This window comes from Anolis carolinensis, chromosome 3, assembly GCF_035594765.1.
Source record: "Anolis carolinensis isolate JA03-04 chromosome 3, rAnoCar3.1.pri, whole genome shotgun sequence".
Taxonomy (NCBI): domain Eukaryota; kingdom Metazoa; phylum Chordata; class Lepidosauria; order Squamata; family Dactyloidae; genus Anolis; species Anolis carolinensis.
The window spans coordinates 204,346,074-204,366,525 of NC_085843.1; the positions used below are offsets into that span (position 1 = coordinate 204,346,074).

The 20,452-nt window shown below is 40.6% G+C and overlaps 2 protein-coding genes across 3 annotated transcripts in view; one reads left to right on the forward strand and one right to left on the reverse strand.

Moving 5' to 3' along the window:
• The window catches only part of inpp5a (inositol polyphosphate-5-phosphatase A), a 330,149-nt gene extending 315,429 nt beyond the window's left edge, over positions 1-14,720 (forward strand). The window contains exons 14-16 of one of the 2 annotated variants that reach the window (XM_008106714.3): positions 10,065-10,133; positions 13,570-13,657; positions 13,871-14,720. In XM_008106714.3, the coding sequence (XP_008104921.1) occupies positions 10,065-10,133; positions 13,570-13,650 (150 nt within the window). In that variant the 3' untranslated portion in view covers positions 13,651-13,657; positions 13,871-14,720. The remainder of the gene's footprint in view (positions 1-10,064; positions 10,134-13,569; positions 13,658-13,870) is intronic. The other variant, XM_008106713.3, reaches the window with a different exon arrangement.
• The window catches only part of nkx6-2 (NK6 homeobox 2), a 101,532-nt gene that overhangs the window by 61,753 nt on the left and 19,327 nt on the right, over positions 1-20,452 (reverse strand). The window lies entirely within an intron of this gene.

Below are 20,452 nucleotides of genomic sequence, written 5' to 3' on the forward strand. Positions count from 1 at the left end.
AAAATGTGGGTCCTGACCCCAACCCTTAGCTCAATGCTGCGATACTCGGGGTTGGGGGGAGAGGATCTGACCATAACCTAGTGGCTGTTTTAGACATTTACTTGAATTGTGTTGTGTTTGCAGTGGACTTGTCAGCTGCACAAGCAGTCCCCGAGTTACAAACATCTAACTTACATGCAACACGTTGTTACGAACAGGGATGGGACAACGGGAAGTAAGAGAAAGTTACCCCTAGGAAGGAAAATTCATTCCTGGAAGAGTTATCATGGAGAAAAAGGTGTCTCCACTGAAGATTTATCACCAATTATTGTAGGAGACACCGGTGGCACACAGGGTTAAACCCTTGTGCCGGCAGGACTGTTGACTTCTGGTTCAAATCCAACCCATGGATGGAGAGCGCAGATGAGCTCCAGCTCCATGCGAGGACATGAGAGAAGCCTCCCACAAGGATGGTAAAACATCAAAACATCTGGGCGTCCCCTGGGCAACGTCCTTGCAGATGGCCAATTCCCTCACACCAGAAGTGACTTGCAGTTTCTCAACTCGTACCTGACATGTAAAAAAACCCCAATTGTTGTTTCCACAACAAGCCAATTTTTTTTTCAAAATCCAATTATCATAGGGACAGAAAGTGAGGTGAAGTCTTCTGAACAGGGGCACAGATAGACAAACAAGCACCACAAAAGTGTTTACCATTCCCTGTACTATCCAAAATGAGAGAGAGAGAGAGAGAGAGAGAGAGAGATTGTTAAAATGTACCTATTTTGACTTATACAGTATATACCATATATATACTTGAGTATAAGCTGACCCGAATATAAGCCGAGGCACCTAATTTTACCACAAAAAACCTGGGAAAACATTGACTCCAGTATAAGCCGAGGCTGGTAAATTTCAGAAATAAAAATAGATACCAATAAAATTACATTAATTGAGGCATCAGTAGGTTAAATGTTTTTGAATATTTACATAAAGCTCAAATTTAAGATAAGACTGTCCAACTCTGATCAAATCATTATTCTCATCTTCCTCAATGTAAATGTGCGTATGCATCCTTTTAATAATAATAGAGTAAAATAATACATGTAAAAATAATAGTAAATACAGGAAAATAATACAAGTAATAATAAATAGAGTAAAATAATAAATGCAATAATAATAATAAGATCAGAGTGAAATAATAAATGTATTAATAATAATAAAAAATAGAGTAAAATAAATGTAATAGTAGCAACAATAATAGAGAAAAATAATAAATGTAATAATACCAATAATAATAGAGAAAAATAATAAATGTACCATATATTCTCAAGTATAAGATGACCCAAATATAAGGCAACCAGAACCCTCACCCGACTAAAAGCCGAGGGGGGCTTTTTCAGTCTTAAAAAAAATGGCTGAAAAACTAGACTTATACTCGAGTATATACAGTAAATTTAATTTAAGAACAAGCCTCCAGAACCTATCTTGTTCATATTTTGAGGACTGCCTGTACTTCATAAAAAGCCTTGCAAATGTTGATTTGTTATCAGTAAATGGTTGATTTTTATACGTATTTTATATACCCGGGGTCATGTAAACATTTCTCAGACCAAAAGGTATCCTGAGTGGAAAAGTTTAAGAAACTTTGATTTAGATTGCAGAATAAGCATAAGGTTTGGGTCACCCACCCCCAATGCATTGTGTTAGCTTGAGGATTCTGAAAAACATAGGTCAAAAACGTAACTTTTTCAGAGTCTGGTTTAATTAAGTAACCCTACATCTCTACTATGGCAGATGTCTAGATCTTCAGGAGAGACCTTGAGAATACCATTGCTTGTGGAGGTTTGATTGCTGGGCACACAAGAGAAAGCTTCTCCTAAATTCTAAAAAATGTGGATTCAATAAAGGAATTATTTAAATTGATGTAGTCTTTTGGACCAGTGGATAGAGTTGAATTCACAGATTGGAATTAAATTCCATCTATGCTGAACATGCATGCAAAATGGAAATAATAGTTTCAGTGCACTCTGAGCAAAATGAAAACTTTGACAATTTTCACTTATTTTATTACTCCATACAAGAACAGATAAATTCAGCAAAACTACAGTGAAACCATGTGCAGTTCTCAAGCACTATTAAGACTTCAGGACGTCAGTAGGGGAAATTCATTTACACAAAAAACATCTCTAGGCAGAATATGTGTACTGATAGCTGCACAAAAAGATTTTGCATAGAAAACATGCAGGAAAACGGTATCATTTCTATCTGTAGGAATCTGTGTATTTGTATAAGTTTGTATACATTTTCTAACAGTTTATATGGAGCCATATTTCTTCACAGAAAAATGGTGTGGCATTTCCTACATGTGTTTTCTATACAAAAACAAGTTTTTTTCTGTTAGAATTTGTTTATTTTGCACAAAATAACACATTTTTGCCAAAAGGAAACCCTATGTCTATTTTTATACAAATGGGTTTTCCCTAATAAACTGAAATGGAAGAATCTTGCAGAGCTTCTTTGGTTCTCCTTTCCTTTCTTGTTTAAGAATGCAAACATGGACAAGTATTCTTGTTTCCTGTGGATATGTGCAATATGTGGATATGAAATAAGTGCAACGCTATTGGAAAGGCTCCTGGACTATGATTTTGGATTTGTGTGGTTTTAATCATTGGTTTTTAATGCAGATGTCTTTTCTTAACTTTCATGGTTTTTAATGTATAAGCTTACTGTTTTAATATGTTTGTTTATACAGCATTGAATTGTTGCCAATTTTTAAGCAGCTCTAAGTTTCCTTCAGGGTAAGAGAGGACAAGGTATAAATATAGTAAATAAATAATTAAATTCTTCAAATTCCAACAAAAATAACATGGCTTTAAATGCATGGACTCTACTCTCCTGTCATCTTCTAACCCAACGTCTTGAAGTTCCACTCTTCATAACTCCAGGACACAATATTTAATATGGCATGTTTACACAATTGTGTACACAATAATTAATATGGCACTTATCTTCCCTTGGGGGCACAGGTGCAGAATATAAATAAAGTTTTATTATTATTTCATTATATGGACTTCTCTGATTCAGCAGGCCTTGAAAAACGAATTGCCAAGGGGAAAGGGCCTTGACTAATGTGTTCATTTTTCTATTTTCTGTTTTCCTTTTAATGCTTTGTGTTTTTATCAGATTCTAATATTGTCATGTGATCACACTTGAAGCTTTGGGATGTTGTACATTTTAACTATTTTAATAGTTGTTAATAGGATATGATTACTAGTAGGTACTACATTATATAACAAAATTTGATTTTTTTTTCCTGTTCCTGGTTTAAAAGTGTGATTTCCTGTTGAATTGTGCAGTATTTACATTGAAAGTAGTTATACTCCAGAAACTTCATTTTTGTGGCTGCCATATTTAACCTTTCAATGTGCCATTTTAACTTTTTGTGCAGACTGCAGTTTAGTAAAAGAATGTTCCATATTTTTATGATAGAACCAATTAGAAAATGACCTTTATAACCCAGGAACAAACATTGTGTTACATTGTGTTATTATTGTCACCATCATTAATTTATATGTAAAATGCTTAAGCTGTTTTATGGGTAGCTAGCTACAGCTGCTAATATTGTAGCATCTTAATATCAGACAAACGTCTTCAGGTATCTGTCTATCTGCTAAAAGGATTTATTTATTACTTTTCTAACCACTAGGACTCCTAAAAGTGATGTAAAACAAAACAATAAAATATTGTGTGATATTGGGTAAATAGAATTGATATATTTCTCTTAAACTACTGAGATTCCTATAGTGAATACAAGCCATGAACCCTAAAGTTTTATTTCATTTCTGTATCTGGTAGACATTCCACTTGCTTAATACCATATATGGAAGGTAGGACTATTGTTAAAAAATAATTACATGAACGCTATAACAAGAACCCAGCAGGCAGATCACCATGGCCCCACCTTTACTAACAATTTAATACAGTTTCAAACCAGTATTGAAGAAGAAGAAGGTTTTGCTGTGCATATGATTTCATAGGAAATCCTGGGACTACTTTGAGGCCGGATAGAGATGATACAAACCACAGAGCATTGATTAAGGGCTTTCTTTCACACACTTCATTTGAGTTTGTTGTCTGGCTGCCGCAGTTTGAAGCTAGCTTCGAACTGCATTAAATGGCCAGTGCAGATGGGGCCTGCCTTTATGGTCTCAGCTTCCCATCTGTGAAAGGGGAATAATACTGACCTATGTCCCCAATCAATTCATGGAGTGGGCAAACAAAGTTACAAGCACACTCCAACTTTTGTGAAGTTTCATGTTGAAATAGAAGTAAGAATTCAAGAAATCCCGTTGTGCAAATTTGGGCCTTTTTTTGTTTGCAGAGAGTTTTGCCTATGCCCATATTAGCTGATAGCTGGGGAAGCTAGTCTTCGTACGGTGGGCCCTTACAGATTGTACAGACATGGGGCTGTAAACAGCTCCAGCACAACCTCATTTATCATGCCATGGTCGGTTACCTCCCCAGCATGTTATTTTATGCTTGCTGAGCCCTAACACACCAAAGGTTGCCCGCTGCTCAGGAGTCGCAGCGCTGCCTGAGAGCATGGCGTAATGAATGCTCAGCTGAGTGGAGCCTGTTTCTGTTCGTGCGCCGCTGTAATTTGTTTATCTGTCTAAAGATTATGCACTTGAAAATCTACAATTTGATGCTGCCTTTGTAAATTATCAAGTCGCTTTTGATGAATGTATCTCCACTTCCGACGGCGGTGGCATTATGAGCTTGAAATATTGGAAAGTGTTCATGCATACAATGCAGAAGGTTAGGGTTTTTCCGTCTGCGAGTGTGTGACTGTGTGCCTGTGTATAGATAGAGATTCCTAGGCAAGCAAATATGACCTTAAGCTTTCTTACTGCATTAAAGATAATTCAGTTTTAACTTTATAGTCCCAAATGCGACTGTTTATATATAAAGTTCTTAGCTAGTCTGACTTGACATGATTACAAATGAGGGGAAGCTTGACTGTTTTTCATCTGAAATAAATTAAGATGGGAAACTATTTGCAAGCGCAGCTGTGGTTGTGTGCACGCATGTGTGTATGAAGGATCGAGGGAGAGGGGTGTGGGTTCCAGATTGAATTATCTTGCCGTTTAACTAGGCTGAGAAATTGCAAGTCAGTCTTTCTTTCTCTTAAGTGATTGCTTTAGCAGGGTCATTATGCTAGTTAAACAAAGCAAATGGTCAGTCGTGGTCGATGCAACAGCCGAGGCTGTGTCAATTTCATTATTTGTTTGAAGAGAGGACAGAAAAATAAAGGGCATAAAGTGCCGGCATAGAAATAATTCACAAGGTTTTGTGAGGGAAAATATTCTTTAGTCAAAGTTTATTTTGAGTTGGATGTAAGTTTAAAAATTTAAAAAATTGGTTTACATCTGTCACAAAACTCCCACTGGCTTTCATGTTTCCAGCATTCATTCTGAATCTGCAGTCCTAAATACATGTGGCTGAAAGCCAACCCCTTTAAAATCAAAGAGACCTATTCCAAAATAAATATGTTTAAAATTGGGCTATTGGGTTGAAAGGAGAAATGAATGTGTTTACATTCAATGAGAACATAGAGCACCCCATTTTCTCTGTTTCCTCAATATTTTCCTTTTTGTCCAAATATCCAGCTCTAATTAGATCTAAATTGATACCAAATCTGATAATAGGATTAGAGCTGAACACATTAATTGTGCCTAATTGACTAAAGCATTTTAGCTGTACTTTCAGAGAAGAGGAGTTTGAAATAACTGTGAAGACTGACAAGTGTTTTTCATATAGTCAACATATACTGATATAAACATTGTGTAGGAATGCCCCAATTTGAAGGATTTTACAAATTCTGGAAGTGAGTCACAGGTCAGAAAATGATGCGTTAATTCAGTCTTTCTCAAACGTTGGCCCTCCAACTCTCCACACAGCTAAATAAAATCCCTCATTTTCTGCTTTGAACTGAAATATGTGGCAGTGTGGACTCAGATAACCCAATTCAAAGCAGATATTGTGGGATTTTCTGCCTTGATATTCTGAGATATGGGACTGTGTGAAAGGGCCCTTAGACTTCAACTCCCAGAAGCCCCGGCCAGCTAGGCCAACCATTAGGAATTCTCAGGGCCGTAGCCAGAAAAAAAATTCGGGAGGGGTATTGAAAATTTCGGGGGGGGGGGGGTTGAACCCCTAGCACATACCCCTCCCCGCTACAAACCTGTCAATATCTGCTTGAGATAGTGCCTGGAGGGACTCTTAATGTTTTGCATCTCATAGACTTAGCATGGGGATTTGGTTAACCAGTTAAAATTCATGAGTAAATGAGATTTTTTTTATAACTTGAAAAATTTCGGGGGGGGGGGGGTGAACCCCTACCCCCCCCCCCCCTCACTACAGGCCTGTGAATTCTGGTAGTTGAAGTCTAAAGCACCTAAATAATAATAATAATAATAATAATAACAACAACAACAACAACAACAACAACAACAACAACAACAACTTAATTTTTATACCCCGCCTCCATCTCCCCGAAGGGACTTGGGGTGGCTAACATGGGGCCATGCCCAGGTGGATACAGACAATATAAAAAACACCACAATAAAAACAGATCAATAAGACATATTGAATTCACAATTCCAATAAAACGTAGTTACCGTGTTTCCCCTAAAATAAGACAGTGTCTTATATTAATTTTTGCTCCCAAAGATGTGCTAGGTCTTATTTTCAGGGGATGTCTTATTTTTCCATGAAGAAGAATTCACATTTATTGTTGAACAAAAAATGAACATTTATTATATACTGTACAGTAGTTGTCATCATAAACCAGCATAACCAGACAAATTGAATCCTATCAAGAATTTCTTGTTACTACCAGTATTTCCATGTACAACACTTTATGGTGCGTACATTTCTGGTGTTCTGTTTGGCGGGCATGCTTCCAAACAAAAACTTTGCTAGGTCTTACTTTTGGGGGAGGCCTTATATTTAGCAATTCAGCAAAACCTCTACTAGGTCTTATTTTCTGGGGATGTCTTATTTTAGGGGAAACAGGGTAGATAAAAGCCTGGGTAGGCTCCTAAAAATATGCCAGAGAAAGTGCATATAATGAAGAATGTAAACTGGGGGAGAGGTGCATAATAGGAACTATTATCTTTATAAGAGGCTAGGGCAGGTGTAAACATAGGAACTACCAAAGTTTGGGAAAACACTACCTTAATTTAACAACAATGTGCTGCAAGCTAAGTAAGGTCCTTGGCATGCTAAAGGGAAATCTACTTGCAGTAAATGGGGAAGATTCAACTTCACTAAAATACTAGTTATTATAATTGCATAATGAATTGGTCAGTGAAAACCTAAGTAGATCGATTGGTAGCATCAATCTATTGACATATCTTTATGCGGGATGTAAATTGCTGTTACTCATATTGATGTAAATGCTTTTGACTCTGGATATAATCACTGTGATTTTTAAGTTCAGTGACTTTTAATAGGAGTAAATCATCTGCTGAAATAAGTGACAGTGAAATGTGCTTGGCTTTGGGAGAAGAGAAGGTAGTGAGATTTCAAAGACAAAATATCTCCTGTACTTTTAATTGTCTTACAGCCATTCCACACTGCCAGATGATCCAGATTATCAAAGCAGATAATCCACATTATCTGCTTTGAACTGGATTATATGAATCTACACCGCTATATAATCCAGTTCAAAGCAGATAATCTGGATTTTATATGGCAGTGTAGAAGGGGTCATAGTAGAAGAAGGAATTTCAGAAGGTGTGAATTGCATCTACAGAGAGACAGCCCGGTGTAAAAACCTTTTGAAGACCTTGGGCAAGTCATACCCTCTGCCTCGGTGGAGGGCAATGTTAAACCCCTCTAAATAAATATTTCCAAAAAAAGCTCATGATAGCTTTGCCATATGTCAGAACTAAGGCCTACAACCACAATACCTTGCATCCCTTCTTCGACACATCCTCAAAAACACAGAGGCCCTGTCCTGTCTTGCATATAGCATATAGTAAGACAGGACAGATAGTGTCCTGTATTAATATCAGTGGTATAGAGTGAGAATCATTTGCAATATAGTGAAGACCACTTGGCCTTTTAGAAATCAGTTGGAAAATTTCCCACTGAAGACTGTGACAACAGAAGCCGCCTTTGTAAACATTTTTTTCTGTCTTCAAATTCTAATAACAAGACTTGTATAGATACCCACCTACTCAAAGTCATACTAAGTTCAATGGTACTTTGCTTCCAGATATGTGAGTATAGAATAGTGTTGCCTAAGTATGGCACTTTAAGATTAGCTATGGGTTGATGCACAGGGGCAAGGTTTTGGCAACTTTTGAGAATATGTCATCTTTGAGCCTGGAACCCCAGGTCTCAGCGGTGGCCAGGGCAGCTTTTGCACAATTAAAACTTGTGCGCCAGTTGCGTCTGTACCTTGGCAAGCCAGACTTGGCCATGGTGGTCCATGCTCATGTTACATCTCGAATAGACTACTGCAATGCACTCTTCGTGGGGTTGCTTTTGAAGACTGTTCGGAAGTTTCAAGTGGTCCAATGGGTGGCAGCCAGATTTCTAACTGAAGTGGGGTACAGGGAGCACACAACCCCCCTGCTACGCCAGCTCCACTGGCTGCCAGTCTGCTACTGAACACAATTCAAAGTGCTGGCTTTAGCCTATAAAGCCCTAAACCAGTGGTTCTTAATCTTTGAGTCCCCAGATGTTTTGGCCTTCAACTCCTAAAAATCCTAATATCTGGTAAACTGCCTGGTGTTTCCTGGAGTTGTAGGCCAAAACACCTGGAGACCCACATGTTGAGAAACACTGTCCTAAACAGTTTCGGCCCAGCTTACCTGTCCAAACGCATCTCCCTCTGTGATCCACCTCGGAGGTTAAGATCTTCTGGGGAAGCCCTGCTCTCCGTCCCACCTCCCTCACCGGTGCGGTTGGTGGGGACGAGAGACGGGGCCTTCTCAGTGGTGTCCCCTGACCTATGGAACTCCCTCCCCAGCGAAACTAGAGCAGCTCCCTCCCTCCTGACCTTCAAGAAGAAAGTAAAAACATGGTTATGGGACCAACCTTCTCAGTGGTGTCCCCTGACCTATGGAACTCCCTCCCCAGCGAAACTAGAGCAGCTCCCTCCCTCCTGACCTTCAAGAAGAAAGTAAAAACATGGTTATGGGACCAACCTTCTCAGTGGTGTCCCCTGACCTATGGAACTCCCTCCCCAGCGAAACTAGAGCAGCTCCCTCCCTCCTGACCTTCAAGAAGAAAGTAAAAACATGTTATGGGACCAACCTTTTGGCTAGCAAGGTAGTGCAATATGAGAATATGGAAGAGTGAAATTACTAATGGAACAGCCTGGAATCGTGATTTCGGATGACATGATTTTCATCATTGATTTTAATATTGATGTTTTAAATTTTTTTTGGTTTTAATGTAGTTGTTTATTTTACTGTATGTATCAAAGGCATAAAATACTGCCTTTTTGTAAGGCTGCTCTGAGTCCCCTTCAAGGTGAGAAGGGAGCGATATAAATGGATTAAATAAATCGGTGGCACACTGTGTTAAAGCACTGAGCTGCTGAACTTGCAGACCGAAAGGCTGCAGGTTCAAATCCGGGGCGTGGAGTGAGCGCCTTCTGTTAGCTCCAGCTTCTGCCAGTCTAGCAGTTCGGAAACATGCAAATGTGAGTAGATCAATAGGTACTGCTCTGGTGGGAAGGTAATGGCGCTCCATACAGTCATGGAGAGGAGGCGTCTCCAAAAAACGCCAGCTCTTCGGCTTAGAAATGGAGATGAGCACCAATCCCCAGAGTCAGACACGACTTGACTTAACATCAGGGGAAACCTTTACCTTTACCCGCCCGGTTGATTTTCCCTAAATGCCAGGGGGATCTGCCCATTTTAATAAGCTTGGTATATCTTCCCTTCCCCTCCTGTTATTTCTCCTCCGTGCCTGTGGCTTTGACTTCAGCACAGACACCTTGCAAAAAACGTGAGAACTGACTCGAAGCTCTTTCTATGTTTTGTTTTCTTTTTTCTCCCTAGTCAGAAAATGAAGAGAGGCAAGTGGTATATGACCACATTGGACCAAACGTCTGCATGGGGGACCACAAGGTAAGCATGAATTCAGTGCTGAACATGAACTACATTATATGGGTCTACACTGAGAATATAATGAGAACATGAATATAGTAAGATCTGTCCAGAGGAAAGAGGACTTTTACATCCCAAGGTCTGCTGCATCAAGGAGCACTGCTTATTAGAATGGTACGTTCAGAAACCGAAGGGGGGGGAACAATGTCAGATTTCCTTTTGTGGGATGGGATACAGTAAGTAGCATCATTATACACATTTCTGTAAATTTCCCCCTGTTCTGTAGGCTTCACTGAGATCAGAGTTGGAAAAGGTTCGTCCACAGACCATTACCAGCCGGGGGATTCTGGGAGTTGTAGTCCAAAACGCCCAAGTTTTTCCCCAAGTTATGAAACATGGGTGTGCACATGTTCAAATAATATTGATTTGAATAGATAGGTATTTAGATAGGCCCTTTGTATCCACTGGGGTTGGGTTCCAGGATTCGGAGATTCCAAAATCTATGAATGCTCAAGTCACGTGGTGTAGAAAAATAGTGTCCCTTACATGGCAGTAGGTCAAGCTGCTGAGTTGCTGTATTGGCTGACCAAAAGGTCAGTGGTTCGAATCCGGGGAGTGGGGTGAGCTACGGCTGTTATCCCCAGCTTCTGCCAACTTGGCAGTTTGAAAACATGCAAATGTGAGTAGATCAATAGGTGCTCCATGCAGTCATGCCGGCCACATGACCTTGGAGGTGTCTACAGACAACGCTGACTCTTCGGCTTAGAAATGGAGATGAGCACCAACCCTCAGAGTCAGACATGGCTAGACTTAATGTCAGGGGAAAACCTTTACGTTTTACCTATATGAAATCACAAAATCAAACTTTACTTTTGGACTGCTTTTAAAATTGTGTGTGTGTGTGTGTGTGTAGGCTTGCAGTATCATCCCCCCCCCCCATTAACAGCTGGGGGATTCTGAGAACTGTTACCTAAAATATTTTCCAACACAGTCATGAAGGAGGCAAAAATGTATGTTGCAAAATGCATATTCGAACAATATTAATGTGTATATATACCTGTTTACAGTGAATCCTTGGGGTCTGCAGGGATCTGCTTCCAGAACTCCCATGAATACCAAGACCATAAATGCTCAAGTTCATTATATACAAAAGTATAGTAGAACAGTATCCCTTATATAAAATGGCAAAAACTAAGATATCCTTTTTAACAATAATATGATCAGGCCTTGGAAAGTCCGGAACCCCCCATGTCTGGGCAAACCAAACCCTTTCTTGTATTCTGAACCCCTTCTTCACTGCCATCTAAAATCCAGATTATGTACTTTGAACTGGATTATATGGCAGTGAAGACTCATATAAAAAGCTGATAATGTGGATTATCTGATAATCTGTATTACATGGCAGCGTAAAAGGGGCCTAGGGCAGACTTCTTTGTGAGTCAGACTGGATCTACACTGCCATATAATGCAGCTTGAGTTACATTATATACTCAATGTAGGCTGTATCTACACTGTCATATATTCCAGTTCAAAGAAGATAACCTGGATTGTATATGGCAGTGTAGATGGGGCTATAGACCCATATAATGCAGTTCAAACTATATGAAAGTGTAGATCCAACCACTGACCCAAACCCTGGAACTGCCAGGATTCAAGGAAAACAGAGGGTCCTTGTCTGGGGTGTCCTACCGTCTCCCCCTTTTTTCCAGAGGAAGGCAATTTCATATTTGACATCGGATCTGCCCCCACCAACTTCCTGGGCCATCCTGAGCCCGGTTCTGTTCAACATCTTTATTAATGACTTTGTTGAAAGGCTGGAAGGCATGAGCATCAAATTTGTAGATGACACCAAATTGGGAGGGATAGGCAATACTCCAGAAAACAGGAGCAGAATTCAAAATGATCTTAATAGGTTAGAGAGATGGGCCAAAACTAACAAAATGAAGTTCAACAGGGACAAATGCAAGATATTTCACTTCGGCAGAAAAAATGAAATGCAAAGATACAGAATGGGGGATGATGCCTGGCTCGACAGCAGTACGTGTGAAAAAGATCTTGGAGTCCTCGTGGACAACAAGCTAAACATGAGCCAACAATGTGATGCAGCAGTAAAAAAGCCAATGGGATTTTGGCCTGCATAAATAGGGGTATAGTGTCTAGTAGTTGTGTGCATTCGGGGTAAACCTTGATCCGTTTCGTGTCCTGGCTTTCAGTGGGGCCCCTGATCCATTTCTACTGAGCCACCCGAAATCTGGAGAGCAGATATTTGTTTTCGGTTTTCGACCCATTATTGGCATGCATGCGCCTTTGGACCGGGTTTGCCTTACCATCTGGGGAGTCAAAGGGCTCCCAGGCTGGGACTGAAGACCCATCGTGTTTGCTGCCGGTGGCATTGCTCCACAACCCAAAAGCATAAGCCCTGCAAGGCCCTGCACCTGAGCGCTGAGTAAGGAACGCTGGTTACTCGGCTGCAGGCCCTGGCAGGCCCGGGAGCCTTGGGCCTACATGCGCAGCAATCAATCTAAAAAGCAGGCTTGGAGACGGTACCCACTCTCACCTGCCCTTCGTATCGAGTTTATTTTCGTTCCGGGGGGTTTTCCCATTCTGTACCATCCGAATGGATGGAACGAAATGGAAACATGAAACAAACTGATGATACAAATACCGGGCCCATGACTAATGTCTAGATCCAGGGAAGTCATGGTACCCCTCTATTCTACCTTGGTCAGGCCACACCTGGAATCATACTGTATCCAATTCTGGGCACCGCAATTTAAGGGAGATGTTATCGGCCTGGCCCCATGTAAGCCGCCCCGAGTCCCTTCGGGGAGATGGGGTGGGGTATAAAAATAAAGTTATTATTATTATTATTATTATTATTATTATTATTATTATTATTATTATGTTGACAAGCAGGAATGTGTCCAGAGGAGGGTGACTAAAATGATCAAGGGTCTGGCAAACAAGCCCTATGAGGAATGGCTTAAAAAGCTGGACATGTTTTGCCTGCAGAAGAGAAGGCTGAGAGGAGACACAATGGCCATGTATAAATATGTGAGGGAAAGTCACAGGGAGGAGGGAGCAAGCGTGTTTTCTGCTGCCCTGGAGACTAGTACACAGAACAACGGTTTCAGACTACAGGAAAGGAGATTCCTCCTGAACATTAGGAAGAACTTCCTAACTGTGAGAGCTGTTAAGCAGTGGAACTCTCTGCCCCAGAGTGTGGTGGAGGCTCCTTCTTTGGAGGATGTTGAACAGAGGCTCTATGGCCATCTGTCGGGGGTGCTTTGAATGTGATTTTCCTGCTTCCTGGCAGAGGGTTGGACTGGATGGCCCATGAGGTCTCTTTCAACTCTATGATTCTGTGATTTTATGAGAGAAATGTTGGTGATGCCTGGGATTGGCTCAACTTTCTAGCCTCCTTTCTTCTCATATTTTCTTCCTTTCTCTTTTGCAGCCCGTGTTCCTGTCCTTCCGAATAGCCGCGGGGGCAGGTAAACCTATTGCCAATGTACACAAGTGTTGTCTCGTGCAGTGATGTGGTGGTAAATATCACAATTGGAATTTTTTGCTTCTTCTTTCCTTCTTTCCAATTCCCTTCCCTTTTTCCTCCACACCCACTCACCTCCTTTTGGGACTTTCCCCACCCTTCTTTCCCTTCTCCCCATTCCCTTTTTAAATAATTTTGTAATTTTCTTTTTAAAAAATATTTTAATTAAATAAACTGAACCAATCATTGCCAATCAATTTTGCGACAGGGAAAAGGTGCCTCCGCCATGAGAAGATCTGCCGGGAAAGTGCTTTATAGCGAGGAAGAGGATGAAGAGGAGGAAGAAGAAGATGATGAAGGCCGGTGGTCTGTTCTCTTGCTTCACCACCCTCGTCCTCCATTGCATCCTTGCGTGCCATGTTGTTGGTTTTATTGTTGTCACTGTTCTTGTTATTCCTGTTATTATGGTTGTTATTATTATTAATTTTTAGGCTGTTAATCATACACTATTTTTCTGCGTCTCGGCTGTTTTGTTTTAATTTTCTATTTGGTCCCTGGAAAGGAAGACAAAAGAAAGCGAGGAGAGAGAAAGAAACTTTCATACCTCACCGTCTCGTCTATCTTGTGACATCCGATATGGACTTTTTATTTTTATATGGAGATGCGTATATTCTATGGTTGCCAAAATATATATACTCCACCACTCCCCAAACCCTCTAGTTCTCTGTTTCTGAGACTTCACTCGTCTGTCAATGTGAAACTCTATATAATCTTCGAGATTTAGGACTTTTTTCATCCCCCTTTCTCCAGCTTCATGCCAAGTTACGCGTTTTGTACATTGCCTTGTATAGAAGTTGCGCTGTGATCACTTGTATGTTGACTGAGTTTTATGGTTCATGGGAAGGGGGGGTTGAATTATTATTTTTGTCATTTTTATAGACTTTTTTGTTTTATTATTTTTTCCATGTTATGTACTCTACTGCCATGTTCCATGGTTTTTTGAATCACATGACCGCAGCTGCTTTCTATCAGTGTATATATTTATATATTTGTATGTGAGTGTGTATAGAGATCTCTATATATATATACACAGATATAGAAAATAATTTATAATGATACGCCGTTTGTCTTTCCTGCTCCGAAAAGAGAAAGTCTCCCATTGGGAAATTGCAGTTTGTTTCCACTACCACTGCTTACTTTCCATTGCATCCCAGTTCCTCAGTGGTTAAATTCTACACATTTCTTTGGTGTGTCTGCACTGCAGAATGAATGCAGTTTGATACCACTTGAACTGCCCTGGCTCAATGCTATGGAATTGTGGGAGTATTCGATGAGGCACCAGCCGTCTTTGACAGAGAAAGCTAAGGACCTTGTGAAACCACAATTCCCAAGATTCCATATCATTGAGTCAGGGTAGTTCAAGTAGTGTCAAAGTGCAATTCTACAGTATAGATGCAACCCAAGTCAACATGGCTGAGGATCAAGGCCTTTCACTAGATCAGTGGTTCTCAACCTGTGGATCCCCAGATGTTTTTTGCCTTCAACTCCCAGAAATCCTAACAGCTGGTAAACTGGCCGGGATTTCTGAGAGTTGTGGGCCAAAACACTTGGGGATTCACAGGTTGAGAACCATTGCACTAGATCCATTTATAGTGCTCTAATTCCACTTTTAACTGCTATGAAATCTTAAGATATGTAGTTTTCTGGGGCGCTAGAGCTCTCCAGTTGAGAATTGTAAATGTATGTGCCTTTAAGTGGGCTGATTTATGGCAATCCAATAATTTTCATGGGGTTTTCACAAACCAGGAATATTCAAGGGTAGTCTAGCCATCCTCTGCACTTGGTATTTGTTGGTGGTCTTCCATCCAAGTGCTATCCAGGGATGACCCTGCTTCATTTCCAACTGGGATCTGGTGCACTGGGACATTAACATCCCTCCCCAAACTGTCAATCCCAAGAATCCATAGGATTGGGAGTTAGAAGTGGAATGAATGATCATACTATAACTGGGGGTTCTAGCAGTTAGAAGTGGAATGAATGATCATACTATAACTGCCACTGCTTTAGTTGTCATGGCTGAATGCTATGGAATAATGAGGTTTGTCGCCGATGAGGCACCCTTGCTCTTTGGCAAAGAACGCGAAATAACTTGTCAAACTACAAGTCCCAGGATTCCACAGAATTGAGCCAGGGCAGCGCAAGTGGTGTCGAACTGCATTCCTTCTACAGTGTATATGCACCCTACTGGGTGGTGCAAAGGGGCCCTGGATGCGTGTTCTTGGATGCGGGCCTGAGCACACCTGGGAATGGAGATACAGGGCTTCCAAGAGAAGGGGAACCTGTGTGCCGAAGTGACCACTTCCACCCTTGAATTTGGAAATGCTACCTTCAGGGACTGCAGTGCCCAGAATCCCCAGCCAGTTTTCTGGGAGCTGTAGTTTCCAAAATAAAGATTCCATGCCCTGATGTCCTCAGTGTACACATCCCAAGCAGAACCCCATTCACCTTCTGCAGTCACTTATTTCAGCAGCAGATTTGGGTTTCATGAAAACAGCAATGCCTGAACACGGAGTGGGGTCCCAGAGAGAGAAAAGTCCCACGTCAGTTGCAAATTTTGGTAGCAGCTTCAGCATTGCAAGGAGAGAATCCAGTGGTTCGTAAATCTGGATGCTAATTGGGATTTTTCCCTTTCCAACATTTCCCAAAAAAAGGACTCTCCCTCCAGAACCAACAAACCCTGAAGCATTAAAAAGTGTGTTGTTGATGATGAAACACAAATACGGAAGACTTTATTGATTATTGATTGAAAAACACTATGGGCTTCAAGAACCGAGGGATGGAGCCATGTTTGTGGAAAGGTTTTTTTAAAGTAATAATTCGAGGAACTCCAAAAATTTGGTGTATGTCCTTGGTAAATCAGTGGGACTGTGAGTCTGCTCCAGATTGTAGTCTGAACTGTAGATACTGTGGGCACATCTGTAAAAATAATGCATCCCGACACCTCTTTAACTGCCATGGTTATGGATTCCACTCGGTTGTAGTTTGGTGAGGCACCAGCACTCCGATGGAGAAGACTCAAGTCCTTACAAAACTACAACTCCCAGAACCCCATAGCACTGAACCATGGCAGGGAAAGTGGTGTCAAACTGCATTTAATCTACAATGTTGATGCATCATGAGAGGAGCCTTGAAGCAATGTTCACTCAGCCCTCAGAGATTTTTTTTAAAAAAAGGAAAGGGGTCTTGGGAGAAAAGGTTTGCCTTTTGCGTGTTCACTTGGAAATGAGCATTTTGGTTCTCAAGCAATAAAACCGATCCTGGTGAAAACGGGTGCCATTCTCTTCTCTGCGTGTGTTTGCCTTTGCCTCTCAGTCCTAAAAGTCGAAACTTTTCAGAAGGTATGAAAGATCCAGGAAAATATCTAAGGTCCTATCAACACTGCCGTATAATCCAGTTTCTAAATCGATTTTTTTATGTAACACTTTTTTTTGTTCCTGGGTTATAAATGTCATTTCCTAATTGGTTCTATCATAAAAGCAGGGGGAAAGTTTATTATACTGCAAAACCTTTGCTTTTGCGGAACATCCCGCTGCAAATTTTGCTATAGTTTTTCAGTGAATATCTCATTGAGCCTCAACTAATTCAACATAGTTTGTGGCAGCCATAAAAACAAAGTTTCTAGAGTATAGCAACTACTTTTAAAGTAAGTACCACACAATCGAACAGGAAATAATACTTTTAACCAGAAACCTTTTTTTTTCAAATTTTTTACATAGTGTTATCGGCTTTGAACTGGATTATATAAATCTACACTGCCAGTAGATAATCTGAATTCAGAAACTGGATTATATGGCAGTGTGGATGGAGCCCCAAATTTTGCCAAAGGGTATACTTTTCCAGGACTTTTTAAGACTTGAAGGAAGAGGATATTTCATTAGAAACTATTGCCAATGGGCCTGCCCGAAGTGACCACTAATACCTCTGCAAAAAAAGTTAATTTTTACGAACATGGGGTTCTGTAAATTAACACATGTCATGATACAACAAAATACATGGCGATACTTTATTAGTCCAACCAAAATGTGCCAACTCCATTACACTGGCTTTCAAAATCTTCCAGCCCCTTCAACAAACAAAGTTGTTAAAATCAGAAGGGTGAAGACAAAGGGCTCTGCATCTTTTTTTTTTAAAAAAAAAAAGATCTGCCAATTGTTTAAGACAGTTGTTCCCCACCTTTGATCCAAGCAGGCTGAGGCTTTTGGGGGTTGAAGTTCCAAACAAACAAACAAAAAGGTTGGGAACTTCTGGTTTAAAATGTGCCTAAGAGAAGGTTGAAAAAATCATAATACTGGGGGAAATGGAAGGAAAAGGGAAGAGGGGCCGACCAAGGGCAAGATGGATGGATGGCATCCTTGACGTGATTAGCTTGACCTTGGAGGAGCTAGCCTCCAAAGGAAAAGCAGAGCTGCCCATCAAACTGAGTTTGCCTCTTATCTCCAGAGTGGTCTGGATCTAGTGAAGGGGATTTTTTTTATCATGCTACACTTCTCAAATTTCTTCCAGGAGATTTGCGAGATCCAGAGTGCTTGGTAAAGGGCCACACATTAATAATGCCTCTGTCACCAGACAAGATTTTCCCCATTTAATGCCCTGCTGATGTCAATTGTCTTGACACATCCATAAGTGTACAATCTATGTGTATGTGTAAGAGAGAGAATGTCTGTCTGTCTGACTGACTGACTGACTGAATGCATGAATAGATATTACTCTTAAGACTTGTATATTTAAGCAATTCTGGTCTCTAATAAAGCAGACTGTAGTTTCCAAGGCTGTATCTACACTGCCCTATCTCCCAGGATCTGATCCCAGATTATTTGCTTTGAAATGGATTATATGAGTCTACACTGCTAGATAATCTGGAATAAGCAGATAACCAGGAAACAATTCCTGGGATATATGGCAGTGTAGATTTGTTTGTTTATTTACAGTATTTATACCCCACCCTTTTCACCCCGAAGGAGACAGAGCGATTTACAAAACACACATATGGCAAACATTAAATGCTGATTATACATGGGTTGAATGAAAAGTAATGCCTCCACCTTCGTAACTCCTCAACAGATGGTAGTACTGGCATGCGGCAGGTACTGGCTTGTTCAGTAGACTCTCCACTACAGTTCTATTTGGCAGGAAGCCTTAGCATTAAATGGTTGTGTTGTTAAAGTGCAAAGTATGGAATCCTGCTCAGACGGTCATTCAATGGGACATAAGCAACGTGAAGACATTGAATTCTTGACAGCAGGTGTCACTCCAAAGGAGATTCATCAGAGAATGCAAGCTGTTTATGGTGATTGTGTTGATGTGGGTACTGTGCGTTGTTGAGCGAGTAAGTTTAAAGATGTTGAGGTGGGAACATCTGACTTGCGTGACAAACAAAGAGTTGGACGTCTTGTGACAGCAACCACCGAGTTTCACAAGCAAAAGGTTGACAGATTGATTCAGGATGATCACCGTATCACTCGGAAAGAAATTTCAAGCATAATCAGCATTTCACAAGAACATGTGGGTCACATTATTGCTTCGCTTGGCTATCAGAAGATCTGTGCACGATGGGTACTGTGAGACGCTGGGTGCAGAAACAGAGTGTCGACTTCTTCCCTGACAGCTTCAGAAAACTTGTTCATTGTTGACAGAAATGTATCCAGTTGTCTAGTGATTATGTGGAAAAGTGAATAGTGGTAGTTAAAGAGCACATTCTAAGGATTATTTCTGTGTTTGATTTATTAAAATATTCCCATCCAAACCGAAGTAACGAAGGTGGAGGCATTACTTTTCATTCAACCCTCGTATAAGGATAACATCTGATATACACTAGCTATCTCCCATCTGAATAATAATCAGGGCTGATCCTGCTTAGTTTCCAAGGCTCTAGTTTCTTTCAGGAATTTAGGTACTCTAGTAGCCAACATAGTGGAAGTAACCAAGTTGGTCTACCTACAGCTGGCAGGCAAAGTCTAAGGCATGGGATGGGGATTTGACCTGAATTGCAGTTGGAAACAGAGGTGTCTCCCATTGCCAAAGAAACCATGGAATAGGAGCAAAGACAAGAAGCTATGTCATTGGTAAGCCTTATATGAACAAAACTGCTTCTGATGACCAAGTGAAAGCTCAGTTAGTGCAAAATCCATGGACACCTTTGCTGGGATATGTATTTGCTATGGATAAGAAAAGGTTTGAATTTTTCAACCCAAATGGTTTAGCAGATTTCCCTGTTTAGCCTACTCATTTCATCTACAAGGTGCGCTCTGTAAGTATGGTGTGGTGTTTGGATAAGTTAGGGGTAAAGGTGATAATCAGAAATGGCTGCTAAACCATTTGTGTGATGGAAAAATGCAATAGAAGTCCTCAATAGACACCAAAAAGTACCATCAGAACAACTTGTGCTTGGCTGAAAACATCTTGCTAATTCTTGGTGGGAAAACATCTCCATGATAAAGGAAATAAGAAGAAAGCAGAAGAAAACAGAAATAAACTTTTGCCAATTGTGGAAATGATTGTCCTTTGTGGCAGACAAGAACTGACTTAAAGAGGCAATAATGATTCAGAATCTATTACCTGTGAAGAACCTTTACATAATGATGGTAATTTCAGGACCTTGTGCCAGATCAGGAGACACTGGCCAGAAAAGTAATCTTGGGGGGGGGGGGGGACTTTTCAACCCTTCCCAAATCTTTTTTTTCTGGCTAACAGCCTGGTTGCAAGCTAAATCATCATCTGCTGAGATCTAGTAAATGTTTCTTTGCAGAGTGTAGACTCAGCAATATGGAGAGTGTCTTTAGGAAAAAAACAT